Source organism: Egretta garzetta, unplaced genomic scaffold (genome assembly GCF_000687185.1).
Source record: "Egretta garzetta isolate BGI_Z169 unplaced genomic scaffold, ASM68718v1 scaffold108, whole genome shotgun sequence".
Classification (NCBI taxonomy): Eukaryota; Metazoa; Chordata; class Aves; order Pelecaniformes; family Ardeidae; genus Egretta; species Egretta garzetta.
Genome location: NW_009260614.1, coordinates 6,473,281 through 6,489,710, shown reverse-complemented (window position 1 = coordinate 6,489,710; position 16,430 = coordinate 6,473,281). Strand labels below are relative to the sequence as shown.

The window sequence follows — 16,430 nt, the reverse complement described above, 5'->3', positions numbered from 1 at the left end:
TGACAACTTAGAGTTGAAGAAGCTGGTCTACCTGTACCTGATGAACTACGCCAAGAGTCAGCCAGATATGGCCATTATGGCTGTCAACAGCTTTGTGAAGGTAATTTGCTCCCACAGCTCATCAGAAAATGGTTCAGCACAGTGGCTGTCACCACGTCTCCTTTGTCTGTTAGCCTTTCTGAGCTGTTGTTTATCTCTGTTTTTGTGCTTGAGTCTCTGGGCTGGGGGTGCTTGCAGAGGAGCAAAAAATAAAGAATTGGCGTGCTGAATCCAACAGGCTTCTCTCACTTGCTGCTGCTAGTTATTGCAGAGGCGATGACCCTGTAAGTGGTTATGAGAGAGCCTGCTCCAGGAAAAGCTGCTTCTAACATTTTACTAATAATCGCTAAAGATCAACTTCTGGTGTTGGATAACAGAATTTATATTTTTCATCTCCCAGCCTTTGTACTATCTCTGTCATATAGATATCTGCTGCTTGTTTGAATGTTTCAGCTGTGCTCCATGTGGAAAACCTTTCTTTCTGTTGGCAACTGATGATGGTTCACTGGAAAAATAACAGCCTGATCGTTGTATTGCCTTTAATTCTGTTGTCAAGTTGCCTCTCCTTATCTAGGAAATGTTATTTCAGTCCCATGTTACGTAAGTTAAAACCCAGTGCTTAGAGAAAGTTTGAGATTCCTCCATTATAAAATCTGAGACACTGGGGAATCTGGTAATGTTTTAAATTTCTAGCATGGTGCCTGAGGCTGAAAGAAGTGAGAGGACCTAGGCTGAGAGCAGGTCTGCTCTTCTGGCCAGAGGTGTCTCTACCTCCCTCCCAGGAAAGAATGTTGTTGTCTGTCATGTCTTTAAAGTGTAATTCTGTTAGCACGGGCTAACAAACACACACAATATTTTCCAGCTTTGTGTTTTCCCATGCAAGGAAATGTCTGATGTCCCTTTTGGCAAGCTGCGGGACAAGTGTTAGTAGAAAGTGTTGACACCAGTCTGCACTAGCTCAGCACTTCACACACAGTTCAAGGTGTTGAATGCACTGGTAAGAGATGTCACTTCTCTTGTATGCGTTAAAAGTGATGCATTCAGGTGTTTTTTCAGCTGTAGGAAATATAAACAGTGAAAGGTAAATGTACCTTATGCTTTTGTAGGTCATCCTGCATCCTTCCTTTTATAGGCTGATTTTGGAGGAGTGTTGCTCAGAGATGTAAATGGATTGAATGTATGGAAAATTACGTAGGCTTGAAGTATAAAGTGTTAGATTCCCTTCTGGTTGTTTTTTTTTTTCCTCATTAGGAAAGCACCTCTAGAGTAGCCTATGCCTAGTGCTTCATATGTTGCCAACTTAAGGGACGCTTGTGTCAAACTGACGGCCTGTGAGAAATAGACCTTGGTGACTTTTGCATTGTGTTTAATTGTTGGCTTTTCCCATTATATTTTCTTTCTCCTTTAAACCAGTAAGGCTGGAAACCAGTACTTTATTCTGTCTGAAAGTTGCCTGTGGCTAGCATTTGGGTGGTGAGAGCTGCCTCTCTAGCTTAGCTGTACTTAGGATTTGGCTGCTAGGTCATGTTGACAGAAGCTTTGCCTGGGGAGAGCCAAGGGACACCAGGTTCTTGGTTTTACTATTTTACAAGCTGTCACAGCCTGCAAACATCTTGAAGTGGTGTAGAATTGTTTCTGTGAACCAGTAAGTTCCACCTTGTATCCCTGATCTGAAATGATGGCCTTTTTTTAGTGTGTAATCAGAGAGAATACTTTTTGTTTGAAATAAGATCAGCCTGAAGGTATCAGTGGCTAGAGATGCAGATTTGTTTACTGCATATTCTGTCCCGTTGCAGGACTGTGAAGACCCAAACCCTCTCATCCGTGCTCTGGCCGTCCGTACAATGGGATGCATCAGGGTGGACAAGATCACAGAGTATTTGTGTGAGCCTCTTCGCAAGTGTCTGAAGGACGAAGACCCTTATGTTCGAAAGACTGCAGCTGTCTGTGTGGCAAAGCTGCATGACATCAATGCCCAGATGGTGGAGGACCAAGGATTTCTGGATTCTCTGCGTGACCTGATTGCAGACTCCAATCCCATGGTAATGTATATGTCTTTCCAGCATATTGCTTGAGTTTGTAATGGACAGATAATCAGAAATGTGAAGGCTTTTTAATTGCAATTGATGCACCATGATGGATGCATTAGTTAGAGAACACTTGTTGCCTCAGAAAATAGGAAATACCTCCTATTCGTAGATCCATATGTGCCTTTGTCTGTCTTGCCTGTCTTGAGTGCTGCAGCAAAAGTTTGACTTCCTGGTCAGGTGAGTCAGATGAGCAAGAAATACTTGATGCTGCTACCTTGGTGACAGCTTGTAGCTGTTGCCTTCCCACAGGCTTTGGCTGCTTTTGGAGTAAGAGGCTGGAAGAATTCATTCACTAATGCAGATAATTCCACTGGCCTGTAATGAGTGGGGAAAATCAGTGCTTATGTTTTTAATAAAGTTAAATGAGTTGTCAGAGCAGAGATGGAGATCAAGACCAAGAATTTCATAGGAGTAAATTACCTACTAAACCAGTATGTTATGGTTGATGAAGGGTCCATTTCCACACTAGGCATCTTCCACTATTATTTTGTAACTAAAATATGGTGGACAATGGATTGAAGTGCCTCACTGCGTAATCCTTTCATTCAATATTTTTTCCTCTGATCTACCAGAATCCAGTGAGCATACTGATACTGTTGTAACTCCTATGAGGAAAGAAAGCTTCTGCACCTTGCTTTAGCTCAGTTTAAGGATGTGACTGCTACTTCTTTAGCTCTCTTGGACTGCAAATCTGATTAACTGCTTAAAGAAATGATTTCATACTGTAAGGGCAGGTCTAACAGCTCTTTCTATGGTGCATGAATCAAACCACATAAAGCAAATTGCTGTCCTGTTACAGCTGTCTTTGGGCAGCTCTGGGTAAGTCAGGTGCAAGTGGTAAGGTATGATCCCCTTTAGTAGGAGAGTGAAGGCTGCTGATTGCATTTCTTATGGCTTTCTAAAGACAGTAAAACTAAAGGTGTCTGGCTTTCACAGGCACAAGTCTGTGGGTGGTGGTGCCTATCAGAAGATAGAGGCAGCTATTGCCTCAGATATCCAGCTCTTTTACAAGCTGTTCTTTTTGTATGCCTCCCTGATTTATTTTTTTTTAATGCCAGGCTTTTGCATGAATATTGATGACTGCTTGACAGTGCTCTCTCTGTCTAGGCAATTTTGAGGCACATAGGGGAACACCTGCTTGTTTTACTTTAATGTTGAGGTTGTGCCTTGCAGCTTCTGAAAGTACTTGATTGGGCTGCTTTAGTTCCACTTAAATACTGGCCCCCGGCGTTCACTAGCTCACAGGCAGCCATGGAGTGTGCTGTGGAAAGGGATACAACCTACTCTTCTCCTAGTCTTGGTTTCAACTCTTTAATTTTCTTCTGCTGATTACAGCCATGTGGATATGAGTTGAGGAGCTCAGGCTGAAAAGATGTGGTAGTTCAGGAGAATTTTGCTTGCCCTTTCTGCTCATTGATCTCTACGTAACCAACTGTTTTGGTAAATGAGCCATTGGCTGTTATGAGAGCACTGATATCTATTTCAAAAGTACATTAACTTAATACGTATTGACTTAAATGAATGGAGAGAAGAAGAGAAATACCAAAGGGCAGTGTATGCTCCATTTGCTAAATAAACCACCAAAAGTAGAATAGAGATTCCTAATAACACATCAGTACAACTAATGAGCTTCTTGGTGGTAATGAGGATGGGCTGGGACAACAAAACCTTTGCAGCTGCCAATTGATTGCAGTTCTACAGCTACTGAAGCTGTGCAGGATCATGGTACCTGCCTCGCATTGTACTCGCCTTCTCTTCCAAAGCTGAGAATTCACAGCAGGAGAATGCAATTTGGAAGAGCGATAGTGATGAAGAGGAGAGGCCTGTGGTGTGTTTTCAGATCTGCAGACTTTGAGAGGATCGCATGGCTGGTTTCCCAGATTTTACTGTAGACAGGGCATTATATTCTTGCTTTTTAAGGGTGCATGGGGAGAGATTTTTATCAGGTTTGGGACTCTTACAGCTGCTGACTTAATACAGTATTTAATCAGGTTACAATTTTTAGTCGATACAGACATTCCTTCTAGTTAAGTTTATTGCTTTGGTCCCCTTTGAAATTTGTGCCTTTGTGACAGTGATTCCATCAAAAGTACAGGACCTATCCACCCCTAATTAAGGTTCATCTTCCTGCTCAAACCATCCAGGCTCATTGCTGCTTTCTCCATGCAAAACTCCAGTAGGGTTCCTGATGACCAGGAGTTGTGTTTGCCAGATAAGTTGTATTTGTGTGCAAATTGATATTTATTAAGGTATTTCTCCATGATCAGGTGGAATGCAGCCCTGCCTGGAAGCTCCCTTTAAGTAAAATGCATCTATCAGTATTGGCTATCAAAAGAAAGATTACTGAACAGCATGTTACAGATGGGTCTATCTTTATGGCCTGTTCCTCTGTAAATGGTGCATCTCAGTCATTGCAACTTTTTATCTAAACTCATTCATATTTATGTTATAAATGTTTCTCCTCTTTTGATGACTTGTGGAAATAGGCAACATTAGACACTTAATGAAGCAGAATTTTTTAGATAGGAAATCCATACTTCTTCTTTCTTCTGAGAAATAAGGATTTTGAGCCAGAGCTAAAAAAATCCTGTTGAAAAATAGTCTTCAAGAAGGATTTTATTACGGTTTTGTAATTGGCTGCCTCTAGCACATGAGCGAGCACTAAGCATTCTAGCTGGGTAGAGTAACAACTCCATCTGTGGCTTGCTAATTGCTTTGTTATTGTGCAGAGATCAGGGTGCGTGTTTCTATCAGCTCAAATCACCCTCATCATAACGACGTCTGACTAAGGTGGAGGTGAGCTGGTCAGAAACATTTTGAGTTTGGGGTTTTTTTCCCCATATTTTTGGACTGATAATTTATTATCATAGAATCATGTGAACAGAGATTGGGGATGTTGAGGGCATTGCTTTGAAGTCCTGTTGAGGTGCTGTAGGTGCACAGCCAAGGTGCTTTCCCCCTTTATCTGAGCTTTTTGTTGTCAGGATCTGGCCTTCATTCCAATAAGGTAATACAGTGATCTTTTGAGCAGCTATAGGGTTGCACCCTTCCAGATGAGCTGGCTGTAGTTGCAATTAAAGAGCTCACACCTGAGTCTGGTAGTGAATTAGCTTTTTCTGAAAAAATCTCTGTGGTAGTTTTGCAGTTTCTCCTGGATAAATTAATTCAAACTTCTAATTGCATATTGATATGGATATATATGGCAAGTTACCAGATGGATTGGTGGCTTACTACATTTCAGCTGAGTTATTTGAGATGTCTCACCTTCTGTGGGCAGTGAGCCAATAATGTGTACAAGGGCATGGCTCAGTTACTGGGTGGTTACACTGCGGAAGTTTGATTGTGGATGACCTCTTTAATCTCATTTTACAGATGGGCCTAGTGTGCTTGTGGCTGCCCTTTGTCACTGGGGATCCTGACGAAGAGTTTCCCTCCACAGAGGGAACCCTCATTTATTTCCAGAGCTGTCCTAATGCAAAGCTTTCTTCTGTTTTGCTGTGCGTTTCCTTGCATGAAGCTCAGCAGAACCCGGCCTGGATGAATATGGAGCTAGGGCTTGGCTGTTTTGGGCTGTCAGTGTGCTGCTGGACTTACCAGTCTTAAGCCTCTTTCTTGCTGGTAACTTTGGTATAGCGCAACTCAGAAAGCATGTCCTTCCATAATCCTCATGTTCTAACAAAATACGGTTTCAGTATGCTATCCCAGGATTTTTGTGTACTTCTCATACACGGGATGGCAGAACACCATTCACACCCAGCAACAGCAGTAGATAATAGTGGGGTGAGAGAGAAGTAGATGTTATACATCTACTGATGGCCAGAGGCTCTCTGAATTCTTGGACAAACTTTTTTTTTCTTTTTCCTGATGCTGTCTTGTTCTAACAGTTGTGAATTGGACCTAATGACTGATTGCTCGTAGTTGGAGCAAGCGCTGGGCCCTGGCGATGCAGAACAAGCCCACGAGATGGCAGAAGTTTAAAGCAGAACCTAAGCTGTTGGTAGTTAAACATATTTTGTAACTAGTTCCCTCCTGGCTTTTATCACTGCACTTCTTGGTTTTCTTCAGGAATGTAAGCATCAGCATAAAAACACAAGAGGAAATCCATCTTAAGCCTCACTGGTCTTTTAATATTTCAATTGGAACAACCTTTCTCTCAAAATATTTTCAATCCTCGATCATCTAGGGTGACTTTTAACCCATGGAATAGTTTTCTTGTCAGTCTACCTGTTACCCACGTGGATTAAGTTAGGTTCATGTCACCTTCTCCCAGTTCTTTTCTAGGTGCTGTTGGGTTTTTAATTCCTTCTTGTAGCATTTCTTCTTCCTCCTATCCTACGGTTGTCACTGTGATGCGCTGGATCAAAGCTTTCACAGGTGCGCCTGTTCTGCTCCTGTGTTTTTGTGGGCTGTATAGACATAGTGCTTATGTGCTGTCCAATAATATGTCATGTTTACACCATCTACACATCACAGTTTATTGGGAGAAACACTACTGTGAATCAATATGGAGTAAACGAAGATCACATAACAAGCTGATGAGTAAATACACTAAGTGTGTGGAATATAATTAAACTCTTTTGTTGTGCCTGGGTTTTGGGTTTGGTTTTTTTTTTGCCTTTAGCATTTAATAACCACAAAGAAGTGAATCTCTTGAGCTCTGACAACTGGAGGTGGCGAGGTCCATCTTGATCTAATCAGAATTCCCTCTAGCAGTATTGAGTTTCTATAGTTCACAGACTAGACTGAAAACCTATTGATCTAAATCACAGGGCTTGCTTGTCTCTCCTGCTGTGACTGCAAGCCATGTAAGTTCCTTCTCTGCCAGCCAGAACTTCGGGCTCTATGGGCTTGCTGGGTGACTGTATGGAGGAAGGTGATCCTCATTTTGTTCTTTTTCCTACTAGCTGGCAAGCAGTAAGTCTTTCTGAGACCATGTCCTGAGGAATTGAGCCTGTTTAGTCACAGAAGCAGCTTTTGCCTCTTGGGCTGTCCTCCACTGCATGTATTGCAGGAATTTTTTCCCTCTTTGTGTAGTAAAGCTGAGAAATTAGCCCCTTGCTGAGAAACTGTTGGTCCTCTGAGTCCCAAAAGGGCTTTGTGGGAGGCAGTCTGGGACGTGGGACTTACACAACAGGGAGCGGAGCATCACCTTCATCATAGACACAGGAAAGTCCTTGTTCCTCATGGGCAAACCTGGACTTCTCACAGCTGGTTTTTTTTCCCCTCTGCAGCTGATGTTTTACCTAGCACAAGGAGCAAACCATCACTGCTGGATTACTTCATAATTCCTATTCATGAAGGTTGTAAGGACTTGAAAATTCACACCCTAGTATGGAGCTGAATATTGCTGGGAGCTGTGGGCTGTGCCTCTGCAGCAATGTTGGGGGCTGCCTCACCAGCCATAAAATGACCTTCTTTTCAGCCTAGGTGTTGCAGAATGAAGGCTGGATCTTGAAGTCCCCCAGTTTGGGGTTTTTTTAATGTTTGTGCTGCAGGTGGAGATATTTCCTTCTGGGAGATACCTGATGGCCTTTGTAGGCATCAGTAGGTGGAATTTGTTTACCCAGTGTTGGATACGTTACAATGAATGAGACGGTTGCTTAGGGGCTGATGAAAAGTGGTGGCTTCACTTTGGGACTCTTTATAGGGTGTTCCTGCTGTTTACATGAGGCTGCCCAGGAGGGAGAGCAACACTTTTTGCAAAGTAAGCAGACAGCTAGCAGTAGCAAGCTGGAAATTAAATAGGTAGACGTTGCAGAGGAGACTGTATGAAACAGTGGCTAAGTTAATATGTGTGGTGGGATGCTTGAAAGAGGCAATGCGGGAGATTACCAGGGGAGTTCAGAAGCCAGCTCATGTGTCTGTGTTGCAGCAGTCAGGCTGCAAAGATTTAAACTGGGGGAGAAGGGAGAGCTGCCGGCTGTAATCGATGGCATGGCTTCTGATTAGCTGCTCCGCTTGCTCTGCCTATGGAAACCCAGTTTAGGCTTCGGGCTGAGCTCTGCAAGGCTGCTTCTCCAGAGGAAGGCTGTGGTCTGATATACTGAGTAGCTAGAGTTTTTTTCCAGGTTGTCATCCTAAACAGGTCTGAGGGAATTTGAAGCCTGTATGTGGGACCTGAATTTTTTTTTGTTATGGTAGGCTAGTGGATAAGGGATGCTGGTCTTGAACACTTTCCACAGAAGCCATGCTTTTCCCTGCCTTTTGAACGCTAGCGCTCTGACAGAGAGATGCAACGAGTTTGTATGGTAATGCATGAATTTCCATGACTCCACACAGTCTGTTCTCCCAGACTCCTCATTTATAAAACTTAATTGACAAATTCATCCATCAGAGACCTGTCTCCTTCCAATTACTGCCACCAGTATGTGTCTAATTTCCAAAGTGTTAACTCTTGCCGAATAGATCATTCCAGGATCTCTAATATCAATCAGAGTGCTGGGGAATTTTGTTGACATGTGTCTAGATGTTAAATTTTCAATCGGAACAGACACTTCTAGCTATTGACAAGCACCATTTGTCACAAGATTCTGGGGCTATGATGCTTTGTAACTCTGTGCCCCCTGTTTTAGGGCTACGTAAGGTTTTTGTTGATCCTTAGCTGGTGCCTCTCTTCTAAATAGCTGCTTGGATGAGAGGCAGCCCTGTTTGCCACTGGATGGTGCCAGTGAGAATCTCTGCAAGGAAAATTGCAAAGGGCCTTACAAAAAAACCCGCAAAAGAAACCTTCCTGGTGTGTGATAGGTGCCTGATCCAGGCTGGGATCAGGCCACGGTGCTTTTGGTAAGAAGCATAGGGGGTTGCAGACCCTTGGTGGCTTCCTATAGACCCTTGGTGGCTTTCCTGCGCTGGGGGGGCTCAGCTGTACCAAGGAGAAACCCTTTGTGTTGGAGCCATCCTTGAACAGCTTCTGGCCCACCTACCGCAAGAAGTTCAACAGCTGGGGGAAATACAGTTTCCTGTCTTACAGCTAACGCGTAAGGACATGAGAGCAGGAGCAGTGTTTTAGTTTGCCTCAAAGTGGCATTTTTCTGCAGTGCATAGCAGGAGCAGGGCATGCGAAAACCAGTTAGGGCAAGCACGCTGTGGGAGGCATAACACCTTGACTTCCCTTCCATTGCCACCTCCAGAAAAATTCATCCCACTTGCAAAAAGCAAGCAGGAGGTCTTCTCCACCCAGGCAATTTTCGGGATGTGGTCACATATCCAGCAGTGCGGTTCCAGGTTTTTAGGCACTAAAGTACAACCTCCTGCAATGGAATTAGTGGAAGATGAATGACTTACCCAGAGCCCTGGAAATCTGTCACAATTAAGGCTGAACAGGTGAGCTGTTGCTTTCAAGACTATTCATAGGCTGGGGATAAGTTAGTCTCCCAGGGTTTTAATTTAAAGCAATACACATTACATGCATTAACAGTGTGCAAGGTTCGTATAGCCTCTCTGACTTGCCTGCTTGGGCCATTTTAATAGTTCATAGACCATTTCTAGGGAAGCAAAGTAAAGGGGGGCTTGTAGATGAAAGATGTAATTAACATGAGCAGAAGTAGGGGCCCTGTACTTGGGGGAGAGAGCTTGTCTGTGTTGGTATTTGTCAGGCACCTTTCAGGCACACAGCATCATCTGTGGCTGTGAAAACAAGTGGCCCTGTGAAACACGCATCCATGCGGATGCCCCTAATATCCCATCTGGGAGTCTCTGCTGAATGACACGAACGTTCCATGCAAGCTCAGCGTGCTCTTTGAAAATGTCAGCACCTCTCCGTTCTCGAAAACATCACGTGGTGCCTGGCTCTCTTGAGGGTAGGAGCCTCCAGCTATGTGGGGAAGGCTGCCTTTCCTCAGCATCTTGGGAAGGCTGCCTTTCCTCAGCATCTTTTCAGAGCCTCTTAATTTTTTTTCCTTTTCTTCATTTTCTCCCCATTTTAATGGGATGGTAAGCCAGAGGTTCCGGGTTTAAGCAGCAGAACGTTGTATTTCATTAACTCCATTACACACTTGGTTTAATTTCCAATTAGCCTGGGATGCTAGCAAAATAATCTGATTGCTTTGACTGTTTGGTGTTCTAGATCTGCCTAGCTTCCCTCCTGTCCCCCCACCCCCTGCAAAGCTTTTTCCGTGTGGGCTGATAGGCAGACACTCGGGTTTTCACCCACCCCCTTTCCTCCTTGTTGATGTATTTTATACCATTTGCTCTGAGCTAAAGGTTTGAGCTGCCAGAAGGAATAACTGGCAAATCAGTGATCCTACCTCTGCAGCTCTCCGTGAGGTCGGATCTGGTCTCTCTGGCTGCAGGGGGGGCGGGTTGTCTTGTACGTGTTGGGTTCTTGTTAAATCTGTAATGTAGTTTTAAAGTGCAGGGTTTATTTTATTTATTTATTTTTTTAATAAGAGCCTGTGATATTTAGTTATCATCATCCCAGTGACACTTCTCCAAGAGTCTAAATTTGTTGGGAAATTCTAGCCAAAAAGCAGCTTTATTGTCATTTGGCTCAACTGTGCTGTAACGGGATGTTGCTGGGGCTGCATAATGTTGAAGTGTACCTAGGGCGAACTGATTTAAATCAGCAAGCCAGGGACCTATTATTATTAAATCCTCAATCTGCTCTGCACTTTTACTTTCTAGGTGTTTTTAATAGGTTGGTTCTCACTGGTTGGTAGCTGTTAGCTTAAAGATGGTATGCTTAAATTGCAAGTCAAGTGAGGCTTTTTTTGCCATGCAGTTAACTTATAAATTTAAGCTGTTAAAAGCTTTCCCTGTTCTGTAATTGTTTGAGCTCACATATCTTTGACTAGTGGGTTGAGCCTGGGTTTCTTCTTCCATTTTGAGAACTAAAGAACGAGATGGGGGGTTGGACTAGGTGACCTCTAGGGGTCCCTTCCAACCCAAAACATTCTATGATTCTATGTTACTTTCTTGTCCTTTTAGTCTCCTCCTTCCAATATGTGAAATAAGTTATCTAACTCCTGGTTGGTTTCTCATCAAAATGAACTTGTTGCATGTTTTCAAAAGCAAAAAGCAGAGAATACTTTGTTTGCTAAAGGAGCTTATGGCTTTTTTTTCCTAAGCCAAGGTATGGCATTGGCTGTGAAACTTCTTCAGTTCCATGGAGGACTTTGTCCTATGCCACTTGTAGAGCTTTAGCTTTGCTTTAAGTATGTCCCTCAGCAAGTACATCATCATTGCTCTTTATTTTCAAGGTAAAGAAACCAACCTGTTGCGTAACTTATTTTATAATTTTGTACCTTGTACTTGCTGTTCAGTGCAGTTGGACTTCACTATCTTGTGTTGCTCTGTTAAAAAAGTATCAACTGAGTTGAAGACTTAAGGTTCAGCTTTCATGTTGTAGATTTTCTTTGGCCAAAACATCATTTTAAATATTTCCAGTGATGCTTATGTCGCTGCCAAAGTATATACTAGGCTACCAGGTGATGTAATACATTTATTGGTGTTGACTGATTCTTAATGGACCTTTTTCCCATACCCGAGCGATAACTGTTAGTATCCCAAACTGTGGACAAGGCTTCAGTCTCTGTTTACGCGTTGCCTGAGCCATCACTTGGTGAGAGCTGTCGGCAAAGTAGGAGTTGTTGTGTACTGGAATGAAACCATGCCGTGCCGGCTTGTATTGCTCTGTGTTCCTGTCTCGTAACGGAGCCAATGGCAGTGCCAATGAAGAGAGGTGAGCGTGCATACTTGAACCAGTGTTTATGTTGGACTGGTTCCTGAAATCTGTTTTCATTTCAACTGTGCTGCGGCTGTGTAAAAAGCCTTGAAGATGCTAATTATTTTTGTTGGCATACCGTAACATATCAATATGTTCAGTGCAAATCGCCAGCAAGTACTTTTTTTTTAATAAATGTTGCTTAAAGTTTGAAGATATTCCCCATCCCTTCCCTTATCCCCTTTTCCTGCATTTATCTTCTTGTCACCGAGTTGACAGCGGTGCTGTTCTGCTAAGGTAGAAGGTGAGGACCAGCTGGAATTGTGGACTGTATATCCCAGCCTGTCTGGCAGAACTGAGGTGCCACCAAATGTTTCACGGCCCCTTCCAGTCCTTTTCTCGTAACACCCAGGGAGACCACACCCCATGCTCCTAAGTGCATCTTGCCATCTGACACTCTTTTTCATGGATGGTTTTAAGGGAAATCTGACATCTAGTGGGTTGCCACGTGGTGTCCCATCCTCAGGTTTGATTTGGACGCTTGGATTTATGCTGCCATGCTCATTCCTGAAAAGAGCACAAAAAGATTCTAAAACCAAGACCTCGTTCACAGTCAGGTCTCTGGGTTGGAGCTACTAAGTACCAGGCAGCCCATGGTAACAGCGTTTCTGTGCATCCTTTGCCTGTGGCAAATTCGGTGATAGACTTCACTTACTCTGCAAGGAAAGAAACTGAAGCGCAGCTGCTTTGACTTGTACTTGCCCCAGGGTTTAGGATATCCATATGGCCTAATTACTGCAACCAAGCTACTGCCTGGCAGCGGGAGTGCATTTGCCAAAGCTCAGCCCTATTCCTTAGTACAACTGACAGGTACCTTTTTGCGATGCTTTGGCTCTGTAGCTTTTTTATTGCTTAATTTTTTTTTTTTTTCTGAAGTCCTCGTTTCATTTTATAAGTGCTTTTTCATAATGGTTTTGAACTTTTCAGTTGCTCTTATGATTTGTCTTCACTTGTAAACTTCCAAAATGTAATGAAATTAAAACTCTATTTTACTTCAGTTTTATGCTGTGTCACATTAACCATTCGGGAATCAGGCAAATTAAATAATGGGAAGAATAAGCAGCGTATCTTAATAAGTTACTAATTAAAACAGTACAAGAAGACAGCAGTTCTGATTGCTAATGATTTTGGTGACAGAAGGCTTGTTCAACTAATGAAATTCATAAAATCTTGGATCAGAATCCTATCTCTGACCTCTAGGTGTGAAATGAAAAACAATCAACATTACTGTGCTTGTGCAATGACGTTGGAATATATTGGTTTAATGACAAGCAGTGATGGGAACAATGCAGAGAATTTTCTGGTTGTGCTGTTCCTGTTTTCAGTATACTGCATCAAAAACATCTTTAGTCATCCAAAGAATCAGATAATTTTAGATAAGATATTTCTTTGCCTTAATCCCATAGAAAACAATGCTATAAATCTTCATTTTAGCAGGTATGAATTGTTAGTTGGGCTGGACATGATATACATTATAAAATATCCTGAAAATGCCTTTTCGTAGGGTATATCAGTTTTGTGTGTCAAACTCGGGCTTAAATCCCTTTTCTAGTTAGTTAAAAAAAATAAGACTTTTGTCTCGTCTGCAAATTTTCTATTTTTGTCTATATATTCTGCAGCTCTTCTATTTTAAAAATCTTCCCATGGCATCTGCTAGAATAACTGTTGAACTTGAGTATGGAACTAAGAATTAGAAATTTGTGTTGCACTCCCACTTCTCGCTCTTGTCAAGCTGGACCCTGGACCTCCTCTCTGCTTCCTTTCATCCATGCTTAGAACAGAGAAGACCTTATATAGTCCTAAATGTAGCAATAATATTTTCAGTGATGAGTTTTGCTGGAGTGCTTGCTTTAAGGGGACTCTGTAAACCAGACAACGGATCCTATGGAGCCTATTTGGAATTGAAATACGTGTTTAATAAAAATTTAGGAGGAGTTGTCCATTTTAGGGAATTTGTGTGTTTGGTTTCAAACTGGGTGACCTGACAGCATTGCTACAGAGCTGAAGGCTGCCTGGCACCTGACACCTCATCTTCCTGAGGATATGGTTCTTCTCGTTTCTTGGATCGCGTTAAGCAACGTGCCACGGGACTGCCAAGGGGAAATTAGGCAAGAGGCATCCATTCCCAAATGAGTAAGGCAATTCGAGGTTTTGAGACCTTGACTATATCAGTTGAGCATCTCCTGGAAGTGGGGGAGAGATGATGCCTACTTGAAGCAAGACAGGGTGGAACTCTAGAGTCTGCAGGAAGGTGAGATGTTCTTGTTCCATGTGGACACTCTGATGCCATCTCTAGCTCCCTCCAGAGTAAAGTCTCTTGTGAGGTCCTGGTCCCAGGTCCCCATTCTGTCCAGAGGTGAATTTAACTTTTGTTTATCTTCAACAAAAATACTTTCAAGTTGTAATTTCTCTAGCAAAATGCTCTTTGTACTCATGCTGGCTTTTCACGTTTCCTCTGTGTGTCAGCAGCCCCCTCCTGCTGCGTTCCTGTTTTTTCACTTCCTCCCTAAAAGGCTCTTCAAATTTTGGCAAAGAGCAAGGTTGTAGTCAAGCTTTGGGCTCTCCAGGTTGTTTGTGAGGTTGTACTGGGTCCCTGAAGGCTCGGGTGACTGATGTGGTGGCTGCTGCTGAGTAGCTGATAGCGCACTCTGGGATCTCTGTGTTTGCTTCCCATGTGTAACCCATGTTGGCATGCTAGCAAAGAACACGTATTCTTGTCTCTTCTCCCAGGTGGTGGCAAATGCTGTGGCTGCCTTGTCGGAAATCAGTGAATCGCATCCCAACAGCAACCTGCTGGATTTGAACCCTCAGAATATTAACAAGCTGCTGACAGCTTTAAATGAGTGCACAGAGTGGGGCCAGATCTTCATCCTGGACTGTCTGTCCAACTACAACCCCAAGGATGATCGGGAAGCTCAGAGGTATGCTTGCTCCTGCTCTTTGCATGGGCCATTTAAAGTTATTTGGTAGCAGGACACTTGCAGGCTCCTGGTCGTGTTGCAACTCTGAAAAGGGGCTTGTAATAAGAGGGGTGTCTGTGCAGGTCTGTAACAGCACAAATAAGACTTGAAGTAAAAGAGGTCTGAAAGGGAGGCAACTTTCAGTGGCTTGGGCTGATGCTGGAAATCTGCCCCTTCCCTTTGCAGAACTACTTTCTCTGTTTATCGTTAGCTTTTTTTTTTTACTTTTTTTCTGTTTAAAAGGCTGGTTCTTATGGGAACTGGCACTGCGAGAAGGAATCCACCCAAAACCAAACCTGTAACAATGGCTGACTCCTCTGGAAGCATTGTTCGGAGGATTTTCTGTTTTAAAGCAGAGCTTTCAAATCTGGTTTTGCTTGTTTGAGAAACAAGAAGCCCTTATAGGTTTGGGGGCTTCCAAAGGACTGCACTCTAAGACTGGAATATCTTTTCCAACTAAAAACCAGTCTGTGATATGATAGAACTGAAAGTAAAGGTAAGAAATTATTTTTCTTATCACTATAAATTCACCCATGTGCTTTTACCTTTAGCTGCAATGACTAAACCTAAATGCAAAGACCTTAGGGTTTAGATAATGGGGTGTTAATTCGTGCACTTCAAGCCTCCTCTTCATCTGTGTCCAGAATCACAAAAAGTCAGATTCTGTACCCAACAGAACAAGGAACCAGCAAAGAAAATTACTTGGAGCAGGGGAATTCTCAGACTTCATATATTTAATGTAGATGATATGGAGGGTGGAGGGGTAGGAAGGGGCACAAGCCCACATACAAAATCCTGGGCAGGCCTTTTTGAATTTGATGGGTTTCTTCATTGACTGTTTTTTCTGAGGCACAACAGAGAATCCACTTTTTAAAAAAAGCCTGCCAGTAGTCTTGCTGATTTATCTTCTTTTTTGTCCACCTCCTTCCCCCTTGTGCTCTGTTTCTGTGCCAGAAACAGCTATTAATGAGTGCTAGAAACCTGCAGAGATCTCCAGGGTGTCAGGCCAGTATTATCCAACTTTTGTCAGAAAGGGACCACTAGTTCGAACAACTGCGAACATGTCCCAGTTCCTCATCTGTAATTCCTCTTCAGAGTGATGTATAAAACTGGATGGGCAGTAACTACTTTTACTCCTTTGTATGGAGTTTAATTCTTGGAGCCTGCCTTATTTCAGACAGGAGAATGACAGCACCTAGTTTTATATTGTGTTCTCCTTCGCAGCAAGGCTGGTGTCATTCCCCCGTGCATGGAGAAACCGAGGCATGGAGCTTTGGCATGCTGGTGACCTTGGGCAGTGGCAGCTGGGGCCTGCCCCCAGCTTTGACTTACAGACTCCTCTGCTCTTCACTTAGCCATGCTGCTTCCCTTCCAGGGTGGCTGAAGGCAAATCTTTCAGGGAAAGAAACTTTGAGGCACAGATGGGAATAAGATTGTTCTGGGTTAGCAATATGCAGGAGGGGGTGGGAAGAAACTTGACAGATGCTGTAAGAAAGACCATATGAACCCAAACTTCCTTTCTGCTTGGGATGGGTTGTTTAGGATGCTGTTGACTATAGGATCCACTGAGGGAAGTGGTGAAGATGAGACTTGGGAAGGTATTTAGGTCAATCTTTCCCT

The 16,430-nt window shown here is 43.1% G+C and overlaps 1 protein-coding gene across 1 annotated transcript in view; it reads left to right on the top strand.

Moving 5' to 3' along the window:
• The window catches only part of AP2B1 (adaptor related protein complex 2 subunit beta 1), a 77,347-nt gene that overhangs the window by 3,539 nt on the left and 57,378 nt on the right, over nucleotides 1-16,430 (top strand). Inside the window, exons 3-5 of the mRNA XM_009645012.2 lie at nucleotides 1-100; nucleotides 1,836-2,081; nucleotides 14,581-14,771. Of these exons, the coding sequence (XP_009643307.1) occupies nucleotides 1-100; nucleotides 1,836-2,081; nucleotides 14,581-14,771 (537 nt within the window). The remainder of the gene's footprint in view (nucleotides 101-1,835; nucleotides 2,082-14,580; nucleotides 14,772-16,430) is intronic.